The sequence below is a fragment of the Mandrillus leucophaeus genome, unplaced genomic scaffold (genome assembly GCF_000951045.1).
Source record: "Mandrillus leucophaeus isolate KB7577 unplaced genomic scaffold, Mleu.le_1.0 Scaffold1226, whole genome shotgun sequence".
Lineage (NCBI taxonomy): Eukaryota > Metazoa > Chordata > Mammalia > Primates > Cercopithecidae > Mandrillus > Mandrillus leucophaeus.
Window position 1 is genome coordinate 65,595 of NW_012100610.1, and position 22,742 is coordinate 88,336.

General features: G+C 38.5%; 1 pseudogene and 1 gene segment (V, D, J or C); one reads left to right on the plus strand and one right to left on the minus strand.

Annotated features, from left to right (window-relative positions):
* Nucleotides 1–11,921: 11,921 nt before the first annotated feature.
* Nucleotides 11,922–12,618, minus strand: LOC105533116. The segment is given in 2 exon segments: nt 11,922–12,231; nt 12,464–12,618. Coding segments are annotated over 2 exon segments (342 nt in total).
* Nucleotides 12,619–16,219: 3,601 nt separating this feature from the next.
* LOC105533117 lies at nt 16,220–16,655 on the plus strand (annotated as a pseudogene).
* The last annotated feature ends 6,087 nt before the right edge of the window (nt 16,656–22,742 follow it).

Sequence of the window (22,742 nt, forward strand, 5' to 3'; positions counted from 1 at the left end):
TATATATATGGTTATGGGACAATCATTCATAAATACCTGATAATCTGAAGAGAAAGACAAATGTGTAACTACATATTTACAACATAGCATGAAACATGAGTGTTTTTATGAGGAAAACATAATGGCGATCCATTAGTTCTGCTGAGGAAGTTAGCAGTGTGGAGTCAGGGAAGACCCTACAAAGGTAGAGCTCTTCAGCTGGGGCCTTAAGAGATAAAGGAAGATTGATGAGTTGGCTGTGTAGGAAAAGGGCATTCTGGGCAAAGTTATCTGCAATTTTAAAAGCACACAGAAAAATTATAGCCGGGAGTGCTCAGCAAATGAACTCAGTTCATTATAGCTGAATTTCAGTATCTGTGTGTAGGAAATTTATGACTTGATGTTAAGAAGGGTGGTCACAGGCAAATCATGAGGATCCATGCATGAATCATGTATAAGAAGGCTGATTTTCCAGGTCCATGGGGCCTAGTGGACTGTAAATCTCTCTCGCTCACGCTCTCGCACACATGCACACAGACACACAGACACACACATCATTTAGACAACAAAAGTACAAAATATACAATGCACAGATGTACCACAAGTCCCATGTTGAATCACTGGATATGAGTGACTCCTTGCCTTGCTACAGAAAACTGTTTTATTTGGGAAGGGTGTTGGTGCAAATTTTTTCAGCAAGCTTTGAGGCTGATTGTGGGTTATTGGCAACTCACAATTTTATATTTGTGGTGAATTCACTTTGTTGCATGTGTGTGTGTGTGTGTGTGAGAGAGAGAGAGACAGACAGAGAGAGAGAAAGAGAGAGAGAGAAAAGAGAGAGTATTACAGTCCACTAGGTCCCCTAGACCTGAGGAGATTCTGCTCCTCCTGGGGTATGTATGCTGGAACCAGGAGAAGTTCTCACACTGAAGACTGTGTCATTAAAATGATTCTAAATCATATCATAGAAGAATTAGAATGAAATAGAACTTTTATCTACTGAGAGTGGTGAACATTACAAGAACTGATGATGGCTCAGCCACACAAGAGCAAGAGGTTCCATTCTGGAGGTATAAAAGATTCCCAGTGTTTTGAGCTTGTAGGAGAGCAGAAGATGAGCCTATCAATTTATTAATTTTATAACGTGTTCAAAGCACATTACAAAAGTCACGTTGACACTTCTGTTCCTAGGGAAGTAACCACTCTAAAGAGCCTGAATCTTGGCCTTATTCAGTTTTATGACAAGTCCTTTGCAGAATCAGTGGAGATGGGTGACACAGCTGTCTCTGCACAGGAAATTAGTTGGGGGAGGGGGTGGGGACACTTGTCATAGCATATCCATATTCATATTTGCATACACCAAATTGAGTTACCAGATATGTTTAGAGAAGTCTGTCTTCTCGAATAAAGACGACTCAGTTATACTACCAGGAATTTCTGAAACATGGGAGTGGACTTACTCCTTTGGTATCTTTATTATAACAACACAGAATTAGATTGACATATGTTAAATTATTCATAAAGTTATATTATAAGTAATTTCTTCCTGATGAGAATTTTTTAATTAAAAATAATTCCTATATCTTCACATAGTGATAAATTTGATTCTTTACACCCAGTGTTTCATGGAAATGTAGGTGACCACAGACTGCATCCCTTTTTTCCCTCTCTTCTTTCCCTTGCAACTCACCTTGCTACATGTGTTCTTTTAAGATCTACTCTTTTTCTGCTAAGACTAGATTTCTGATTGTTCTTTCTCCCAATAGGTATCTGGATACACATTTTTTTAGGGACAGGGCAACTTTCCATTGAACTAATTTATATTTGCCTAGTGCATCAATTAAGGTACAGTCAAGTACAGGAAAGTCACCATGAGTTGTATGGGATAGGGACTTAATTATGGGAATTTGGCTTTACATGATTGTGAAAGGAGACAGGGAAGTGAAGGTCTAAGGGCTGTGGGAAGGCCAGAGAAGGAAACTCTAACCAGTTAATCTGAGAAAGCAAGCATCTGCAGCTGCTGAAGTGTGATTTGAAGGGGAAGTTCAAGAAGTCTAAGGAAGCTCTTGCCTTTGTGTTGTTACCATTTCCATTCATCTATTGCCAGGCATCTGAAGGTGACTGGTCAACAGGAAGGCATGCTAGACATGGAGTGGAACAGAGTGACGACAAGCTGGAACCAGCTGGGCATATCCGTGTCTATTTGTCACATATGACAAATGACTGCTTCAGAGAGCAGTGGCTACTGTTTCACTTTGCCTTCCATATCTCACACACATTTCTCTTTGGCCAATTTTATCCTGCCACCATACAAAAAAGGAAACTCTGGGAAACTTGGTTCTCTGTTTAACCCAGTACAAACCACCATTTTGTACCTCCTTATAAACTTTGCATTAGGTCATACCTCATTTGATGGTATTTAATTTCCATATAAGACAATAATAAAATAATTATTCTATCTAATATGATGCAATTATCTTCCATAAAATTGTAAGGATGCTAACCTTTTCCCCAAAAGAAAATGCAAGGTCCCTTGTGTCACTTTATATATCTTTAAGTGAAGTTTATTATTTTTCTAGTTGAGTCATACTTCTCCTTCGATAACCTGTAAATTTTATAGTGAGCCATAAAGCTAACAATTAAAAACACAGACTATTGCAGAGAGTAGAAGAACAAAATAAATAAAAAGAATGGGTTGTTAACCCCTACCCTCCCACCACACACACACACATCAAAGGAAGATGTACCCAAAACTACTTCAGATCTTGTTTCTGTCACTGGTTAAGTGGTTGTAGCTGCTAGGCACAATTTCATTCTTCTGCCATCATTCATTATTGTTTTTTGCCCTCAGCAAGCACGTTCCTTTGTCTGATGGGATGATGACCTCAGGATCTATGTCTTTAGCAGTCCTGCCTATATTGAGTTGCTGTAGTTTTCCATTAAATTTTATCATCATTCATGGTGGGATTAAGAATTTCCACAGACATACTCTACCCCACTGTATTGTAGCAAACCATTTCTCCATGAAAGGCAGTATCAATAATCTCAGCCAGTAGAATAACCCCCTTCTTTGCTTTTGATTGACTGGAATGAGGAGTCCATGCCATTCTCTTGCCTATACTATAATGTCAAATGAGTTTTGGCCAGCCCAGCTGCTCAGGTATCTACCTATGTGGATCAAATGCAGTGATCTTCAGGCCCCCATAGGCTGTCCCCAAATTTGCAACTGGGTCACAAATGTTTCCTGGATCCTGAAGAGGGCTGGGCATTTACTAGGCTCACTTATCTATGATTTCAGAAAAACTTGAGGGAAATGCAATCGACCCTTTGAAAACCAAAAGCAAAGCTGACTTTAAGGATTTTTCTCTTTTTCCTTGATTTTCTGCAGTTTTACTCTGATGTGGAGAAGTATGCTTTTCTCTTGTTCTGTGTGTGTGTGCGCGCGTGCTGAGTTCCTTGAATCAGTGGAGACTTTTATCAGATTGGAAATTTCCACTTATTATTTCTTCGGATTGTTTTAGTTTCATTTTCTCTCTCCTCTCTGTGGCACCAGTTACACATATATTAGGCCATTTGAATTACCTCACATCGTTTGTGTGCTCAGATCTGTTCTTTAATTTTTTTTTCTTTATTTGACTTAAAGGCATTTCATGTTAATTTGTCGTTACATTAACTAATTCTGTGTCCCTCTTCCAGTCTCATATTAAGCCTACTCAATGGCTTCTTAATTTCAGATACTGTATTTTGCAATTCTATAATGTCTATGTAATTTTTAGATGTATGCTGTTACTATTTTAAAACTCTGTTAAAATATGCTATTGAAATAATTTCCTGTTGAAAATTTTGATTTATTTTATTCACGTTTCCTTAATTTTTAAAACATATTAATTATAGTTATTTTAAAATTCTTGTGTGTTAATTCCACATTTAAATCATTTGTGGGTCTGCTTCTATTCATTATATTATCTCTTGATTATTGGCCCTTGTTCTTGCTTCATTACATTTTTTATACACTACAAAATCTGTAGATTATTTTGTTTTTCTCTAAAAATGTTAATTTTGTTAAATTACAAGCAGATAACACTGATACTGTTGAAACTTACTTTAATCTCTGTGAGGGGTGGGTTTTTTCCCTCAATTATTATTTTTGTCTTAGAACATAGCCCTGACTCTTAGCATGTAATCCCTACTCTAGTGAGTCAATTGAAAGCCCAAGGTGTTTCCCAAGGTTCCTTTGCTCTGGATAGGCCAGAACTCCAATGTCTTTCTGCACAGTGCAACCCCTGAAATCTCCATGGAGCTGTTAGACCCCCAGAAGTTGTTTTCTGTGAGGCTTCCCAAAGTTTCTCCCCGTGCATGTGCAGTTTACGTGTAGGCTCTGCAAACACTCTACACGTATTCTAAGACCCTCTTATATAAGATTCACTTCTCTCTAGTACCCTTTTCTTCAAATCACAGTTATATTCATCTCTGTTTTTTTCCACGCAGTAAGGCTGCCACTCTCTTCTGGGACTCCAAGTCCCAGTGCTGAGGCTTAGAAAATAGCCACAAGGGAGAAATGCTGAGTGAATGTGGGAGTCACTTTGCAGTCTTTCCCTCTCCCAAGAATTGCAAACATTCACTGTGTTCTTTCCTTAAAAAGAATTGTTTCATATGTCTTTTCAGTTTTGCAGTAGTTTGTAGCTAAAAGATAACTCCAATATCAGCTATACTGTAAAAATCAGAAAATCTTTTTTTCTTTAAGTCAAAGCTTTATTATATATTTCCTCCCTTTTAAAGACAATTGTCAGCTTTATTCAGTAGTCAAAAATGTATCACGTTTATGTATCATATTTATCATATCTTCTAAACTTGTCTAGAAATGCTTCCCACACTTAAAAGGGATTAGGGTCTCTAAAGAACTAACTTTTCTTATCATCAATCAGTATCATGATTCTTTTTATTTGTTCTTAGTGCAGTTATCCCTATCTGTGCTCTGTTAGGATGTAGATATGCTTAGTAATTTTGTTCCCATATCCTTCATCTTACCATATTAAGATGTACAGACGATTCATTTCAAGGTTCTTGTTTAGTCTCCCATAAAATGAGAGTCACTTATGTACAGTATATAATAACTTACAAATTATACATTATGTCTTAAAATTGCTATAATCTGCCTTGCTTCCTGCCTGTATATGTATGCTGTTCCTCAAACTGGAGCACCTTCTCCCACATGCTTTTGTTCTTCAGTCTGATTAACTCCTATTAAATTGCCAGATTTTGAACTGAGGCATCACATACTCCAGAAAACTTCCTTTAACAGACATCTGTTTGTTTTTATAATACCCTTTACTGCCCCAATTAAGTCCTTCTCTATTTTATAGGAACTGATAACAAAAATGTGTTCCCCACTACAAATATATTCAACAGGCTGAGCAATTTCATGAGACAGATCCAGCCACAGCAGCTCCTGGGCATTGCCACTCAGCTTTGTAGTGGAAAGCTCCACCTACTTGTGGTTTAGTCCACCTTCTGCACACTGTGGTGCATATGTGTGAGTGCTTGTGTGTGTATGTGTGTGGGTTGGGGGTAATGGAGGGGTCATCTTTTTAGGGTTTAAGAATCTTTTTGGAGAAGAGTAGGAACACAGTAGCCTAGAGAGAGAATAAACAGTCTATATGTCTTTGAAGAGCCAGAGATAAAAGATATTGACTAAGGTAAAATCTGGAACATGATCAGACTGAAATTTTTTTTGCATTGTGAATGAATTATATAAAAAGTTATATATATATTTATATATAAAGATACATATGTTTATATATATATATCACAATTCCCATTTTTACATTGAAATTATCTTACTTAATTAAAGCCAAATAAAATAATAGCAACTTAGGACATATGCCCATCATAGTAATAAAAAATCTGTCATAATAGTAGAAAAATGTTAACATCCTCATTTTGTATATATGAATATATATATTATAAATATATATATACACATATATATGCCTCCTAAAAGTTTTTCCTGCTCTATCAATTCAACATTCAATATGTAGACATACAGACCATTGGTTTTCAACCAGGGGCTATTTGCCTCCAGGGACATTTGGCAGTGTCTGGAGACATTTGTGTTTGCCACAGCTGAGGATCTTACTGGCATCTAGTGGGCAGAGACCAGGGATGCTATTAAACACCCTACAGTGCCCAGAAAAGCCCCTTCCCCCAAAAGAATTACCTGGCCCAAAATGCTAATAATGTTGCTGTTGACAAACTCACAGAGACAATGCTTTTCAATTCGGACAGTCCTCCACAATTTTCTTCTTACCTTTCTCTAACCTTTTCTTCCCAGCTACACCTTACATTTTCTCAATCTGCTTCTTTTTAAATTTTTTTCTTGGCCTTGAGTTTCTTCAATTTTTAATTTTTGTGAGTACTTAAGTACCATGCATATATTTATGGAGTACATGAGATGTTTTGTTACAGTAATGCTATGTGAGATAAGCACATATGGAGAATGGGGTATTCATCTCCTCAAGCATTTATCCTTTGAGTTACAAACAATCCACTTATATTCTTTATTTTAAAATGTACAATTATTGTTGACTGTAGTCACCCTGTTGTTCTATTAAATAGTAGGTCTTATTCGTTCTGTTTTTTGTACCTGTTAAACAGTCTCACCTGTCCCCCAGCCTCCCACTACCCTTCCCAGCTTATGGTAATCATCCTTCTACCCTCTCTGTCCATAGGCATGGTTTAGATAAGAACAGTGATCAGAGAGTAGAAATAATTTTTGGACAAACAGATCAAGTCTCATATTGGCCCCTGATACTAAAAAATATTAATTCATGAAACTATAAATAAATGTTAAACAAATTGTCTTCTTTAAATCTCAAGCTTCATTTTGGCTCTTAGAGATAAAGCAGAATTGGTGATAAGAAAGCAGGATTATGCGTGTTATTAAGAATTTTATAGTCCATATACTCTTTTGCTACTGACCCCCCACCCTCAGCCTAAATTATTAGCCTTCTTCATGTTTCAGAGATTTTTATTCTCCATTCATCCATCAATCCTCCTGACAGCCTAAGGAGACTTTTCTCAGGTTAGAGTACCACCTAGAGCTAACACCACTTCCTCTGCAGTAATGCATATGCCCCACCCAGGGGTGGTGCCTGAGTCTGGTCTTAAACATCAGCAGTGTGTTTTCAGGAAGGCACACAGTGATTCAGGAGTGTACAGAGTGTCCAGTTTCTCTCAGAAATTATTGCTCTTAATGGAGGTTGTAGGTCAGAGGATTCTTCAACTTATAGCCCCTGGAGAATGATGGCTATGGGAGCAAGTCTATGGCTGTCTATCACCATGAGAGTAAGTTCCTTGGAAGAGACTGTGTCCTTTCCATACTGACAGAGCAGGAACATTGCCATCTTGGACAAACCCTCATTCTAAAGTTCACCTTAATCAAAACCTCGTAAGTCCAAAGGGCATCAGCCTAATGGCTATGGTCAGCATAAACCACAAATAACCACATAAACCATATACCACATAAACCATAAACCACAAATAACATCTTCAACCAGAAACATTCCAAACTCCTCCCCAGCCAGAGGCATGCTAGCCCTGAGATAACTCTACTCCAACTGGGAAGGTACCAACCCTGAGATAACCCCCCTCCTGCCAGAAAGAGATCAGCCTCAAGATGACTTACCCTCCTCCGAGAGAGATTCCAACCCCCACCATAAACTTCTTCTCCACACATAAACATTCCAAGCTTGTGATAAACCCCCTCACCGTAAAACCAACATACACTCTTAGTCTGTAAGAGAAAGTGCTCCTGACCAAAAAAAAAAAAAAAAAAAAAAAAAAAAAAAAAAAAAAAAAAAATCAGCCAGAAGCCCCACTCAGGTTTTATCTAAAGTAAACCTGTCTTTAACTGCCAAGTTGTGTTTTGTGTTTCTTTACTGTTTCTTTAACTCTTACACATATTCCTGGCTCAAAACGTATATCAGGACACAAATGAGGTTTTGAGTGTACCCTGTGGAAGCTGTGGTTCCCACTTTCAATTTTTTACTTTTGAAGTCCATTATGCTAGGCATTTCCCAAAACATTTCTAATCTTCACAATAATACTGTAAATTAAGTATTTATACTTACTTCCTGCAGTACTTATCAGGAAATTGATGCTCATGAAGTTTATATAATATTCTCAAATTTCCACAGCTGATAAGGGACAGAGCCACTAGAAACCCTTGCTCTTTTCTTAGTGTCATGGTGCTTTACAGGAAGAGACATGTAAACCCAGTGATTATGGAAAGACCCTGGGCCATTTTGTTGAGGAAGTAAAACAGACTCTCCTATCAACCCATAACACCTTCCCACAAAGGTAGAAGAGAAAGAGAAAGAAAACAGTTTTGTCTGGGTATGGTGGCTCACGCCTGTAATTGCAGGAGTTTGGGAGGCCAAGGCAGACAGATAGGTTGAGCTTAGGAGTTAGAGACTAGCCTGGGCAAGATGGTGAAGCCCCATCTATACAAAAATAAAAAAAAATTAGCTGAACATGATGGCACACACCTGTGGTCCCAGTTACTTGGAAAGCTGAGGCAGGAGGATTGTTTAAGCCTGGGAGGCAGAGGTTGCAATGAGCTCTGATTATGCCACTGCATTCCAGTCTGGGTGACAGAGTGCGACCCCGTCTCAAAAAAAAAAAAAAAAAGAAAAAAAAAAGAAAAGAAACAGTTTTATTGAATAAGCATTAAACCAGAATGTGATGCATCTCACAGGCAATCCACTAAAGATATTACAAAGAAATAAGGAAATCTTACCTTTTTTTTTTTTTTAGATGGAGTCTTGCTCTGTCACCTAGGCTGGAGTGCAGTGGCTGGATCTCAGCTCACTGCAAGCTCCACCTCCCAGGTTTATGCCATTCTCCTGCCTCAGCCTCCCGAGTAGCTGGGACTACAGGCCCCTGGCACCTCGCCTGGCTAGATTTTTTGTATTTTTTAGTAGAGATGGGGTTTCACCATGTTAGTCAGGATGGTCTCGATCTCCTGACCTCATGATCCACCTGTCTCGGCCTCCCAAAGTGCTGGGATTACAGGCTTGAGCCACCGCGCCTGGCCAAGAAATCTTATCCTTTTATATAGCCAAGCAGATGCAACTGATTGTCTACAATTTCTCAAGATAAACGATAACTAGAGGACTTGACAGCATCATTTGTCAAACATAGTTCATCCTCAATTTACCTGGTAATTGAGGTAGCCACCTGTTTTGTAATTGCCTTCATGCAAAGGAAACATTTCTCATGTCTTTAGAACAGGAGGTTGGTTTGCAACTGGGAGCAAAGTACCAGCTGAAGTTAGGCTCCTATCCTCCCCTAAAACTAGATTAGGGCACTACCTCCTTTTGTGGTTACATTTCAAAAAAAAGTGCTCTCAGGTCCTTGAGAAAGACAGTCCTGGATTGTAAACTGGCAAGAGGTTTATTTAGCTTTTAAAAAGATTTAACTATATTTCAAAGGGATAGAAAAAGAACTCACAATTACAAATTTTCTAAAGTAGGTGCTCTAAGAAAAGGGAGGGGAGAGTGTCTTTCTCTTTTTGCATCAGAGAGCATTAAAATTGTTTTCTCATTTCTATTTGTATTTGCCTTTAAAATTTTCAGAATTAAGAAGTTTAATGTGATACAATTTTTAGAGGTTGCTTTTAAAATGGATTACTGGGTAGAATAAGGATAAGAAAATAAGAAAAATAACCTTTGGAATATAAAAGTAAGACAAATGTAAGACTACAGTTATTATTTGCATGGAAATTGTCTGTGGTTAAAAGACTTTAGGATGAAAGTTGGATTCCATAATCTTCCATGAGTATAAGAAATTGCTATGGAAATTTAATAACGAGTCCTCTCTAAATGAAAGGTGAAGCTTTTTTCCTTTATAAAAAAATTATAGGAATATTAATACTTTACGAAATAGATATGATCAACATAAATGGAGGCCCCATGTTTGTATAAACAAAGTAATTTGTTTATATATCTTTTCCTGCTCTTACACATAGAAACAAGAAATCATAAAGCCATTTTATGTCAATCTTGCTACAGTTAGAATTATGTTTAACTACAGCAACAAAAAACTCAACCAAATAATGGTTTATTAAAAATTTTCATGCAAAAATAAATCTGGGGGCTGGATTTGACTTGGCATCTAAAAGACTACCAGGCATGGGATAGGGAAAGGGGATTAGGTATGTATTTTCCTTTATGGTAAAGTTATCACTTCTGTATTTTAAAAAGAGAAAGGGAGGGATAGGGAGATGTGTACTCGTATCAGGAGAGCCGAAAACACTACAGGAAGGCCCTAGCATATTTCTGGTCCTATCTCACTGGTCAGAACTGCTCTATATGTATATGGCAATCCCTTGCTGCAAGAGAGGGTAAAATGTAATGTTGAGTGTTTTTTTAAAGCTGGACATACTGTTGTCCAAATCAAAATTGAGGGTTTTGTTAATAAGGAGGCAGAAGAGAATTGTGATTAGGTTGGCAGCTTGCAGTGCCTGCCTTTCTGACTCCTCTGGTGAAGACTGAGAGTATTAGGCAGAGAATAACTCATTCCCCCTTAAGTAGTCGGTGAAAATTCCACAGTAGCAGTGACACTTACATAGGGGCATCAATAACAACATTATTTTAGAGACATTTATTGAGTATGCATGTTATGCCTGGAACTTGAGACAATTTTGTGTATTTTATCTCGTTTAATTCATAGCAACTCAGCAAGATAGGTGGTCTTACCAACATTAATTTATAAGGAAATGTAGGTGAGGATAAATAATTGCCCACGGACACAGAGCTAGAAAATTGTGAAAATGAGATTTTAATTTAAGTTATTCTGATTTCAAAACTCAAAAACTCATGTGCATTGTGCTATATCATCTTGCCTCACAGAACAAATACAAATTCTTCAAGTATGAAAATGGGCCAGTGGAGGGCTTGCTATGTGGAGGAAACTGCCAACTTCTTTCTTCTTCAACCCTGAAAACTTGAAGTTACTGATATTTGCCATTCAAAGACTCATCCCCAAGCCAGTCGTGTGCACATATAGGCCATTGTAGTTAATGTCTGGGCATGTTCAGAACCACCAACTAGGATATTGCTTTGAAATCACAGTTGAATGCTACTGAGGTGTACTATCAGTATCTTTCTTCCAAAAAAGTGGCAACTTTCTTCTAATTTTTAAAATATTTATGCTTTTTACTGCAGTGTAAGAGTCTGGAAAGAGTAGCTTTATCATCTCCGGAGTACTAAAAGAAAGCTGTGAAACCATCCATTTCTGCCCCATTGTACTAAGCATTCCTGGCTGTGGTCTTCAGGAAAACGGAATGACCAATCTGAACCATGATGTATTCTGAAATTCTCCATGTTGATCCTTTGGATTCAATTAGCATGAGAGCGGAAGGTGTTCCCATTTAAATTAACAGAAATTCCTAAAGAGATGGAAAATCCCTGATGCCAACTATGAAAGGAAGAATTAATGAAAGAAGGAAGAAAGAGAGAATGAGGGGGTGAGAAAGGTGGAAGGAGAGAGAAAAAGTCATTTCAGGTTAGGAAAGAATCCCTAGCTTCCTTCCCTGGTGCCTTCTGCTTTGTTTCTACACAGGGGTGGAACACTCAGAAACAGTCTGCCCGATAGCTTCCGTTTGTCCCTCCATATCGACTCTCTTTGCTACTGTCCACCTTGGAGAGTTGCAGGCCCATATCGTTAATGATCCTAATAGCAGGCTGCATTTCTAGATATTTGTGTTATAGCAGAGGGGTCTTGTCCTTCAGTGTGTGTGGAAAATGTTTTCTGGAAAGGCAGTAGAAATAGTTCCTTGAGGGGCTGAGGTTGTTCTCTCTATTCACGCCATAAGCTGTGTGAGGGGGAGCTGGAGGCATGTGGCAGCCATGTGACTGGGACTGGCAGCAGGGTTTGGGTGCAGGTAGCAGGTGCCTCAAGAGCACTGTGCTCCTGCACAGAGGTAGAGGCCTGTATCACCAGGCTGGGTCGCAGTGATGTGGAGGGAGCTGTCCTTTCTTGCATCACCAAACTGAAAGGTTAGTCTCCTCTGCTTCTTCATTTCTCCACGCGTAACTAGTGTCACCAAGAGGACAGGACCTTCCCCAGGGTCCTGTCTGTACCATTGTAAGCTGGTAAAAACACTTGAGGAGTTGCAGTACGCAGTGAAATTTTCTCCCTCTTGGATGCTTCGAAACCGAGGACTCTGCTCCAGCTGCTGGGTGCTCACCCCTGTTTAGAAACAGAGCAGAAGCAACCAGGAAAGGGAATTAGGGATTGTTCCCCAATCTGAAATAATTTTTCCTCCCTCCTTAGTCCTTTCTCCTCCCTCCCTTACTCTCCCCCTTTCTTCCTTCTTTTATAATTCCTCCTTTCATGCTTTGCCATAAAGCAACTTGCCATCAGGGATTTTCCATCTTCTTAGGATGTTCTGTTAATTTAATTGGGAACCTTTTCAACTCACATGCCAACTGAATCCAAAGAATGGACACGGAGAATTTCAGGACCATCTTGTCTTTCTATCACATGGTGGACATGGCCCCTGACTTTAGCTGCTCCTGAAAGAGCCCGTCCTGGAACAGGCTTCTCTGGGCTAGAAGAGTGCTTGTTGCCACCCACTTTGAGTTCTGTAGAAAGGCAGGAGCCTCAGTGTGGCAGCCAATGGAATAATTCACTGTCCACCCACCCCTTCCTCCAACTCAAAGTGTATGTTGCCTTTTGAAATACTACCCTCCTGTGGAGAGATAGAAAAGTGATTTATTTCCAATAATGCTCTGTTTCTCCCAATAGCATTTGGTATGCATAAATATCAAGATTAAAGTAGAAATGTAACAGGAGACCTCACCCACTTTCTTTTTCTTCCTTCCCTTCCCTCCCCTCTCATCCCTTCATTTCTTCCCCTCTGGACACTCCTTGCCAGCAATGCATGCTTGTCTGATTATTCTCTTGCTTAAGAAATCCCAGAGGCGAACCTTGAAACAAACCAGGCACAGTCCCCATTGAGACATCATCAAGCTTAGGGGGACTTGTGAACAATTTGTCCACCACCAGGCCAAAGTCAAGATAACACCAACCAGACCCCTAGAGGGGCAATTACCCAAGATAGCCTTTAGAACCAGACACACAAACCCTGCACCCTGCACCATTCCTGCATGTCTCCCATCCTGCGTTTCATTTTTAAAACCTCATGGTGAATTTAAAAATGTAAAATGGTACTTTAGAATGCTAGTTTGCCGTCTTCTCAGTTTGCTGGCTCTCATATTAAACCTGCTTTTCCCATCTACCCTCGCCTCTCGTGTTTGGCTTTCAAGTGGCAAGCAGCTGGACCTGGGTCCAGTTACACAAAGAGTATTGTGACCTTATTAAAAAAATGGAAAATGCATCCTTTTAAGCATTGATCATTTAAAAGCCAGAATAAAAGAATAATAGAAGATAATGAAAGTATCATCTTATCATTTCTGATATCCTCAACAAGCATGTTGAACCATGTAGTGTCTGAGTAACTATAACTGTAGTAGGGCACATATGTGGTGTGAAATGATACTACATTTACAGGGCCATACAGCATGAGAAAGTACAGTATCATAAACCTATTTTTACTAAATTAAAAATGAACAATTCTGTTGTAGATTATTTAATTTAGAATACATTTTTGATATTCTACTGCATTACTCTGTTATTAGATCCCTAGTTCATGCCTATCAAAGCCCTCATCACACTATCCAGTAATTGCACCTGTTGGGCTCATCTACAAGTTCCTTGTGGAAAAGGTTGTGCTTCTTTTTTCACTCTTGTAACCCCAGCAGTTACTAGACAGAAAGATGTGAACACACAATCATGAATTAATATGTAAAGTGTTTGTGCATTGGTATAGTGATTTAAGGATATAGATGTTGTGGTGTGGGTGTAGTATGTATTCAAATATCACAAAATCTTGTGTACCGAGAGGATTGCTTCAGCCACTGCATAGAGTCATTAGTAAAGATAGTCAGATTGGCCATATGACTATTTGTTAATATCTTGAATAGGAAAATACAATGCACATGCATTTTCTTTTTAAAAATTTTACCTTTAAGTGGGTATGTGGGAATCCAGATTCCTCGAGGGGCTTAAAATAGAGGGGGTCAGCCTGTGGGGCTCACGGGAACAAGAAATGAGTTGCTCCAGGATAACGAGCTATTGACTGCTTCTTTGAGGAATCCCATAACCCAAGCCCTTTAGATATAATATGCATTTCTCTGAAAAGCAGAATAACAATTTAGCTTCAAGATGGGAACGAGAAGAAAATTTCCTTGACACTGGGATTAACTATCATTGTCATTATACTGATTGGGAATATGGAATGATCTTTTTTAGTGCTTGAATCTCCTTACACTTTCAGTCAGAAGAAAAATTCTGCCACAGTTTACAAAAAGGATAGAATCCAGAACAGCGTGGCTGGAGTCATATCTTCCTCCTGGGGTTCTATCCTAAGTAAGAACTGCCAGGTATAAGAAAAGGAAATATAGTCATGAATTGGCCTAAAAGATATAATGAGCTAGAGACACCTCAAGCGTCCCTACAGTAAAATGTTTCCAGCACACCTAAGCATAAACCAGCTCTCATTTAATAAGAGCCCTTGTCAAAGTGCACTGGGGCCAAGCTGTAGGCCAGTTTTCTGAGTGCTTCTTCCATGGCATGGATTGTTAATAACAGCTCAGATTGAAGAGATGAACAGGAAAAAGTTTCTATCCTTGAGGAACCTGAGCTAGAGAGGAAATAAGAACCAAAAAATATTCATAACATGGTGGGTTTGTGCTATTGCAAAACTATAAAATGCTAAAAGACAGGGCGGGAATAGTTGTAATTTATTAACAGATAACTTGGAAAAATCTCTTTTTTAAGATATCATGTTTACTGGGCCTTCATGATTGCGTAGAATTTTGCCAAGTTTACAAAGAAATAACATATAAAGGAAGGAGGTGTTAGAGTGAGGTCATCTGATGGGCTGAAGTTCAGAGATCATGGAGGTAATGATAGGAATGAGGATAAAAAGTTACTGGGAGTAGTGGTTTAGATGGCCAAATAAACCTACAGTTTTATTTTTGGGTAATGAAGAGCTGTGGAAGGTCCTGAAATAGCTTAGTGATCTAATCACACTTGTGTTTTAGCAGGACAAGTCCAGAGGTGGTAATAGATTGGAGAGGCATGAACTAAGTGGTAGAGGATATACTAAAAAGTTATTCCAATTAGCCAGGTGAGAAATAATGAGAACCTGGATCAGGATAGTAACAAGGAGATTGAAAAGGAGTGACTGAATATGAGAAATCTTTAAAAGATAGAATCGATATGACTTATATATCCGTCAATTCTGACTGATAAGGCTCAGTGGAAACTCTCAAAATGTCAGTCCTCACAACAACAAATTTGTTGTCTATGGTATATTAATTGCGTGTCAGTTGCATTTCCGAGGCTCTGAGGCTGTGCTTCCTGTTGCAAGTAGACAGCAGGTCTGTTCTATGACTTATCTTTTCATTCTAAACTATGCAGAACTGAGTCTGCTTGACATTAGGAGTTAGAAGCTGAAAGAATGACTATTATATGATACATGCAGAGCAGAAATAGAAGGAGCCAAAATACATGAATATATTTCGTTTCTTCTTTGATGTGGCATACTTCCTATTCACTCACATTTCATTGGTCAAAGCTAGTCATATGGCCAAGTCCAAAGTCAACAATGTGGGGGGAAGTATATCCTGACTAAATCATGGCAAAGGTGGGAGATAAATAGTTGTCATCAAATAATATTATAATCTACTACAGTACTCTTGGAAATACAGTATGTGAGAGTGAGCTTAAGGAGAACTGTGAGATTAACCGATTTGTGGGAAAGAAAGTATATTAACGTGATTCTAAAACCTCTTTAAAAATTTGTCATTTTTTTTTCCATAGAGATGGGGTCTTACTGTCTTGCCCAGGTTGGTCTTGAACTCACGGGCTCAAGAAATTCTCCCTCCTCAGCCTCCCAAAATGCTGGGATTACAGGCGTGAGCCACCATGCCTGACCACTCTAAAATGTTTATAAAAAGATTTAGTGAAGACGTAGGAGAAATCGAAGATGATAACAACTTGCTTGTCCCATCTCTCTTTTTCTTCTTTCTTTTTGTGTTGAAGGACATGACTTCAGTAAACTAGTTGTTCACATCAACAATGTTCTTTATAAGATCTTGTTCCCCAGTTCAGAGTTCAACAACAAACTTCCAAGATGCCGCCCAAAGGAAAAAGTGGTTCTGGAAAAGCAGGGAAAGGGGGAGCAGTCGCTGGGAGTGACAGTGCTGACAAGAAGGCTCAAAATCCCAAAGGTGGTGGCAATGAAGTAAAGGTCAGACACATTCTATGTGAAAAACATGGCAAAACCATGGAAGCCAGGGTAAAGTTAAAGTCTGGGATGAGAGTCAATGAAGTGGCCTCACAGTATAGTGAAGATAAAGCCAGGCAAGGGGGCAACTTGGGTTGGATGACCAGAGGGTCCATGGTAGGATCATTTCAAGAAATAGCATTTGCCTTGCCTGTAAGTGGGATGGATAAGCCTGTATTTACAGACCCACCGGTTAAGACAAAATTTGGATATCATATTAATATGGTTGAAGGAGGAAAATAAAATCATATGAAAGACTGAAAAAAAAAAAAGATCTTGTTCCCCTTTATCAGAGCAAATGGCTCCGCCCTGGTGATAAAGGCTCTGTGGTCTCTTAAATAATTGGAACCCAGAAGTGAAGATCTAAAATACCAGCAACTGGAAACTTTTTTTTTTTTTTTCTGATTAACAGCTATTTACAGTGATCTAAGATCTTGTTTTAAAGTCATTGTACTCCAGATATTAATTTTATTTCCACAAGGCATCACTGCAATTGCAAATGAGCCAGGTTTGGTTGCACTCTTTCATCTTTTGGATTTGAGGACTGTCCTATGGCCAGTTTATTTACATTTATGGAAGTCTCTGAATTAATAGTTCATCAGAGGCCACACCACAAAGTCTCAAAGAAAACTCCCAAGTGCTTTCCTAATAGCTCTTGCATCCAAGTTTAATGAAGATTTGGTCTGAGGTGATGAATATCCAGATGAAAGAGATTTTGCTCTTTCTCTGCCATATTCTGCTCCATCAAATACATGAAAATATAGCTTATTTTCTCATGAGCTCTATTATTCATAATATATGACAAAATTAAGTCACGCTATTTAGCTCTTCATATTCTAAGTTGAAATGGAATCACTATCATCTTTGGTCAGTTACTGAAGAAATGATTTGCTCGTTTGCTTGCAAGTAAACAAGCAGAAGAAATGTTTGCTTGTTTCATGAGTATATTTGGGATAGAATATATTTCTAAAAGAATGTTTATCAATATATTAAAAAGAAAATATTCTATCTCAAATGTGCCCATTATTTAAAAAAGTTTTTTGTCAGTATATTACAAGGAAAATAAAAACACTCCCGCTCAAACTGTACAACTATCCCTCTTGGTATATAATTAGAAAAAATGTGGTTCCGTAGGAGTATAGGCAAAAAAGTACGAAGTTCATTCCTGACTAAAATATTCTAAGCAAGCCATTTCTCCAGAATCTAATTTTCCAACTCATTCTTCATTTAATAAACACAGTTTCAGGCCGTGTACTAGATTTGGGGGATATAAATGTGACAAGATATGATCTCTGCCTTCCAGGTCCTTACTGTCCAAAAGAGCTGCTGTCAAAAAAATTTTCAGAACTAATGTGTCAAAAAAGACCTGTAGCAGCATTACAGGCAAACATTGGACATGTAATAACTGCTAACAATGGGGCCACAGAGAAAGACTTCATCCAAGGTTTAGAGGGGCAACCCAACAAAGATTTGGAAACTATCCAACCTGCCTTTACACATAAAGTAGAGCTCAATAACAAACGAGAGAAATAGAATAGTCCTTTGGAGGTTGCACCAGAGAGGAAAGGGCCAGGGTCAACTGTTGACCTTCCTGGATTTTCCACATTTCTCAGAGCTTAAAATAGAACTTCTAGCCACACTATCAAGTCCTCCAGAATCATTCCATGGTAACAGCCTGTGGTCCACATGGACAATTCTCCTTTCACTCTGAGTCCACCCTGGGTAGCCTCCAGTGTGATAGGGGTGGTGAGGAGAAACTGAGTTCAAGGCACTAGTTCTGTGTAAGCCTCTCCTTAGTGCCACCAATGTCCTCAAGGGAGCTCAGGATCACCAGAACAAATAGAATAATGAATATAAAAAATTTTGGATACAAGAGAAAACTTTCAGAAATATTTTAACACTTAACACTTTTGGTAGAGGAGTGATGAATTCTGCCTAAATGAGTTGATACCGAATTCAGACATACTTACATTAACACTCCATCATTGCCATTTACTGGCTAGGTCACATCAAACAATTTACTTAACCCACTCCTGTAACAGTTTTCTAATGAATTGAATGAAGCTTATATTGCTTATGCCATAAGGATGTCTTGAGGCTGTATGGAGATTATGTATATAAATCAGACTGTGTTTCAACCAATCTATTTAGATGATTCCCTGAAGCTCAACTTTACTACTACAATTCTTTCTCAACAGGCCCTAATGAAAGGCCCAGCCTAGATGAATCATCATCTAGAAAAATCCAAGAATATATCAGCCTCATCAGCCACACTCATCCTAAGTGAAAAGTGCCCAGAATATATGACTATATTGTTCTGTGACAAGGGTTATGTGAAGAAGTGTAACAACTATGTAAAACTCAATGATTAGTCACCTTGTCCCTTTTTAACCAACTAATACACAAGTAGCCAATTAGATACCAATCAAAAACACATAGGTATTTAGTAGACAGTCAAAAACACATGGATTTTTTATATGACAAGCTTGTCAAACAATATATACAATTAACAATGCCATTGACTTTTCTGAACATTTCATATAAATCAACACATTTATTCTTCACAACACTAGGAGGAAGTTAACATTATTCCCATTTTTGAGATGAAGAAACTGAGACACAGAGAAGTTCATTAATCTTCCAATAATCATACAACTAGTAAGCGGGCAGAGCCAGGCTTTGTTGTTGTTGTTGTTGTTGTTGTTGTTGTTGTTGTTTTGAGACGGCATCTCACTTTGTTGTCCTGGCTGGAGTGCAGTGGCGTGATCTCTGCTCACTGCAAGCTCCACCTCCCGGATTCACGCCATTCTCCTGCCTCAGCCTCACGAGCAGCTGGGACTACAGGCGCCCGCCACCATGCCCGGCTAAGTTTTTGTATTTTTAGTAGAGACGGGGTTTCACCGTTTTAGCCAGGATGATCTCAATCTCCTGATCTCGTGATCCGCCCGCCTTGGCCTCCCAAAGTGCTGGGATTACAGGCATGAGCCACCGTGCCCAGTCCAGAGACAGGCTTCTAATCTAGGTAGTGTGACTAAAGAGTGGACCACTTGGCTCCTGTAGAATACTGCCTCTCAGGTAGTGTAAACCTTGCTCAGCAGAATAGCAGCTTCAATAGGACCTTGGAGCTTGTTAGAAATGCAGAATTTCAGGCCCTACTGAATCATAATCTGTACTTTAACAAGATCCCCAGGTGATCCACATCAAAGTTTGAGATGTAGAAGTGACACACAAACAACCATAGATCATTATGTTAATTATTAAGAATTAACATCTAATCTAAGTGGGCATGTATACTTACCCATTTTAATTACTTCGAATTTTATGAATGTTTTAACATATATTTCCCTTGTCAGCAGCTGTGGATATTCATATCCTTGACCCACTTCCTCAACTCAACTACTGAGATATTTTTACTTCCTTAATTTAAGTCTTTAATGTAGATGCTGGGGATATCTTGTGTTTTTATCCCTTTAACCGTTGTAGGGAAATCTGTTCTACCCAATTTTATCCAAAGCTGAGATTGTTATATCTTTTCTTCCAAGGAAAAGACTTCTTATTTTAGTCAATTAGTAGCTTTACTAATTGACTAAATAATAATCCTAAAATTCTTTTTTTTTTTTTTTTTTTTTTTGCTCTGTCACCCAGGCTGGAGTGTAGTGCAGTGACACGATCTCGGCTCACTACAACCTCCGCCTCCCAGGTTCAAGTGATTCTCCTGCCTCAGTCTCCCGAGTAGCTGGGATTACAGGTGCCCGCTGCCACACCCCGCTAATTTTTTTGTATTTTTTAGTAGAGACAGGGTTTCTCCATGTTGGCCAGGCTAGTCTTGAACTCCTGACCTCAGGTGATCCACTGCCTCCGCCTCCCAAAGTGCTGGGATTACAGGCATGAGCCACCGCGCCCGGCCCATAATCCTAAAATTCTTAAAATGACTATAGTGTAAATGGTTAGAGCTTAATTCTGAGGTGAAAGGTTTAATTCCTTTGGATGTTAACAAGTGCTATAAATTAATTAACTGATCTGCATTCCTGATTAATTTATCAAAGCAACTGTAAGTTAGTTTTATATGAATAACTACCTCTTTAGTGACTTAAACCTCTAACCAGATTGCAATTTAATATACAATCCATTTCAGAAATAGTCTACATTTTACTTTACCCATACAATGAGGCTCATCTCATCATATATATAATTCTTTCCTAGTTCTATATTATTTGATGCAAAGAAATCTTCATTTTGGAAGATAATTCAGAATAATCCTGTTAAGAGGTAGAGCAGGTAAAATTGTCTTCATATGATAGAGGAGGAAGCCTATCTAAGATCACAGAGTAGGTATGGATAGATAAGAGAAGTCAGTTTCCTCTTGCCTGATCCTCTCAAGGAAACAAAGAGTCAGCAAAGAAAAATTGTGAGGTGGCACAAAGAACAAAATGTGCACATTGTTGAAATGGAAGAAACTGGAAAAAAAGTAACCATAAATTAAAGAGATCAGCACTGCATTCACTAGTAGGCGATTATTGAGATTTAAGCACAAGCGGGTGTGTAAGTGGGGAGTGCTTATATTGTAGGTCCCATTATAAGATACTATAACCAACATTTAGGGGATAGAAACAGAAAAGCAACTATTATAGGCCAATGCATATACTTGAATAATATTGAGTATCATATAATGCCAATAAATGAGAGAGAATAACTGAGTTACTGACATGGCTAAGGCAGAGGAAGAGAAGTTGATAATGGTTCATATAATTTATAAATAACATTTATTAAATGTTACATGTTTGTATTTCCAGATCATTTTTTCAGAATATTAAAAATATTTGATTCACTGAGTTTGCCCTTCCCTATACACCTGTTGAGAATAAGTTCGCTGCCTTGACACCGGGAGCCATAAGCCCAGCAGCACCACGGGGGACAGGCTGCAGGTGCCAAAAGAACATAGCACACAGACGTAGGTGGTTGAGCCTCAGGCTGGGAGACTGAAAGGTGGAGGAAGTTCTGCCTCCTTATTAGTAAGGAGAGCTCTTACTTCTTCCTTTTCACTCCAATTTAGATTCATTATGAATAGGATATTGGCAGTCCTTCTCAGAATTTTGCTTGTACCTGTTAAAGCATGAAAATAAGCTTTGATCTTCCTTCCCCCTTTGGCATGCAGAGATCAAGAACTCTGCTCCCTATTGATGAGCAGAACTGCATACGATTGTGAGTTCAGGATTACTACAGAATTTACATCCTTTTTATGCCTTTCTCACAGGGAACTCTGAGTAATCCACAATGAGCATGACTGTTTGCACTATCCCTTAGCCTTTTCCTCTGTGCTCACTTCCAATGTGAAGCCACAAGAGCTGAGTTGAGGGATTCCCAGGTCTTCTTCATCTGTCCTGGTCCAATATCCAAAGTGAAGAATGGTTGAGATCTAATGCTTCAAAGATCTAATGAGACCTGTGTGTGTGTGAATAAAGACAACCAAGACAAGTTCTGTTCTTTGCCCAGTAATGATTCTCACAAGCCAATTTTACTATAAATGGTGTCACTACGGTCTGTGAGTGGAATCACAAACACAGTCTTCTTATCCAATGTGTTATAAACTATTCATGTTAGTGTGTATTCCAAGTGAAAGGTTTCTGTTTTTCAGGCTTATGGAGTCCCCAAAATCTTTTGCAAGCCTGAGAACTCTTTCTCATTACCAAACAGCCATCCCACTCTTGGGTCTTATTAATTCTCAGAGAGTTGTCAAGAAACAACGACCTGTTCCCTGCTGCCCAGGACCCACAGACCCCTTTCTTCTCTTCTGGAAAAGCCATTCTCTCTTTTATTTATCGCCAAAAACCTCCTTCCACCTCTTCCACTTCCATAAACCCTACTATTCCTGAATGAAATTAGACTTTTCAAAGCAAGCCGGAAGACTCTATAGGCAAACACAGCTTTCTGTCTTCCCAGGCACCATCGCTTACATGTTGAAGCACAGAGACACCACCTGCTTGAAAAGAGGTGAAGGAAGGAGAAACACACAGAGAACTAAAACATAAATTAAGATGACAAAATGATAGAAAACTGTATAATGTAAATATAAATGAGTCTATACACCTGTATAATACCTATTACATAGGTCCTCTCTTTTTTGAATGATTACTTCAATAAAAGAAGAGTTAATCTAATTTTCTCATGATTCAATTTTTTAAAAATTATCCAATTCTACTTTTTTCTCATCATTTAATTATGCTTATACATTTATCTATACCATTTTCATGATTTCCTTAGATTTATTTTTTCTTCTAATTACTTGAATTTCATGCTTACTTAATTGATCTTGTTTTTTATTTCTTACTAATGAAAATGATATTAA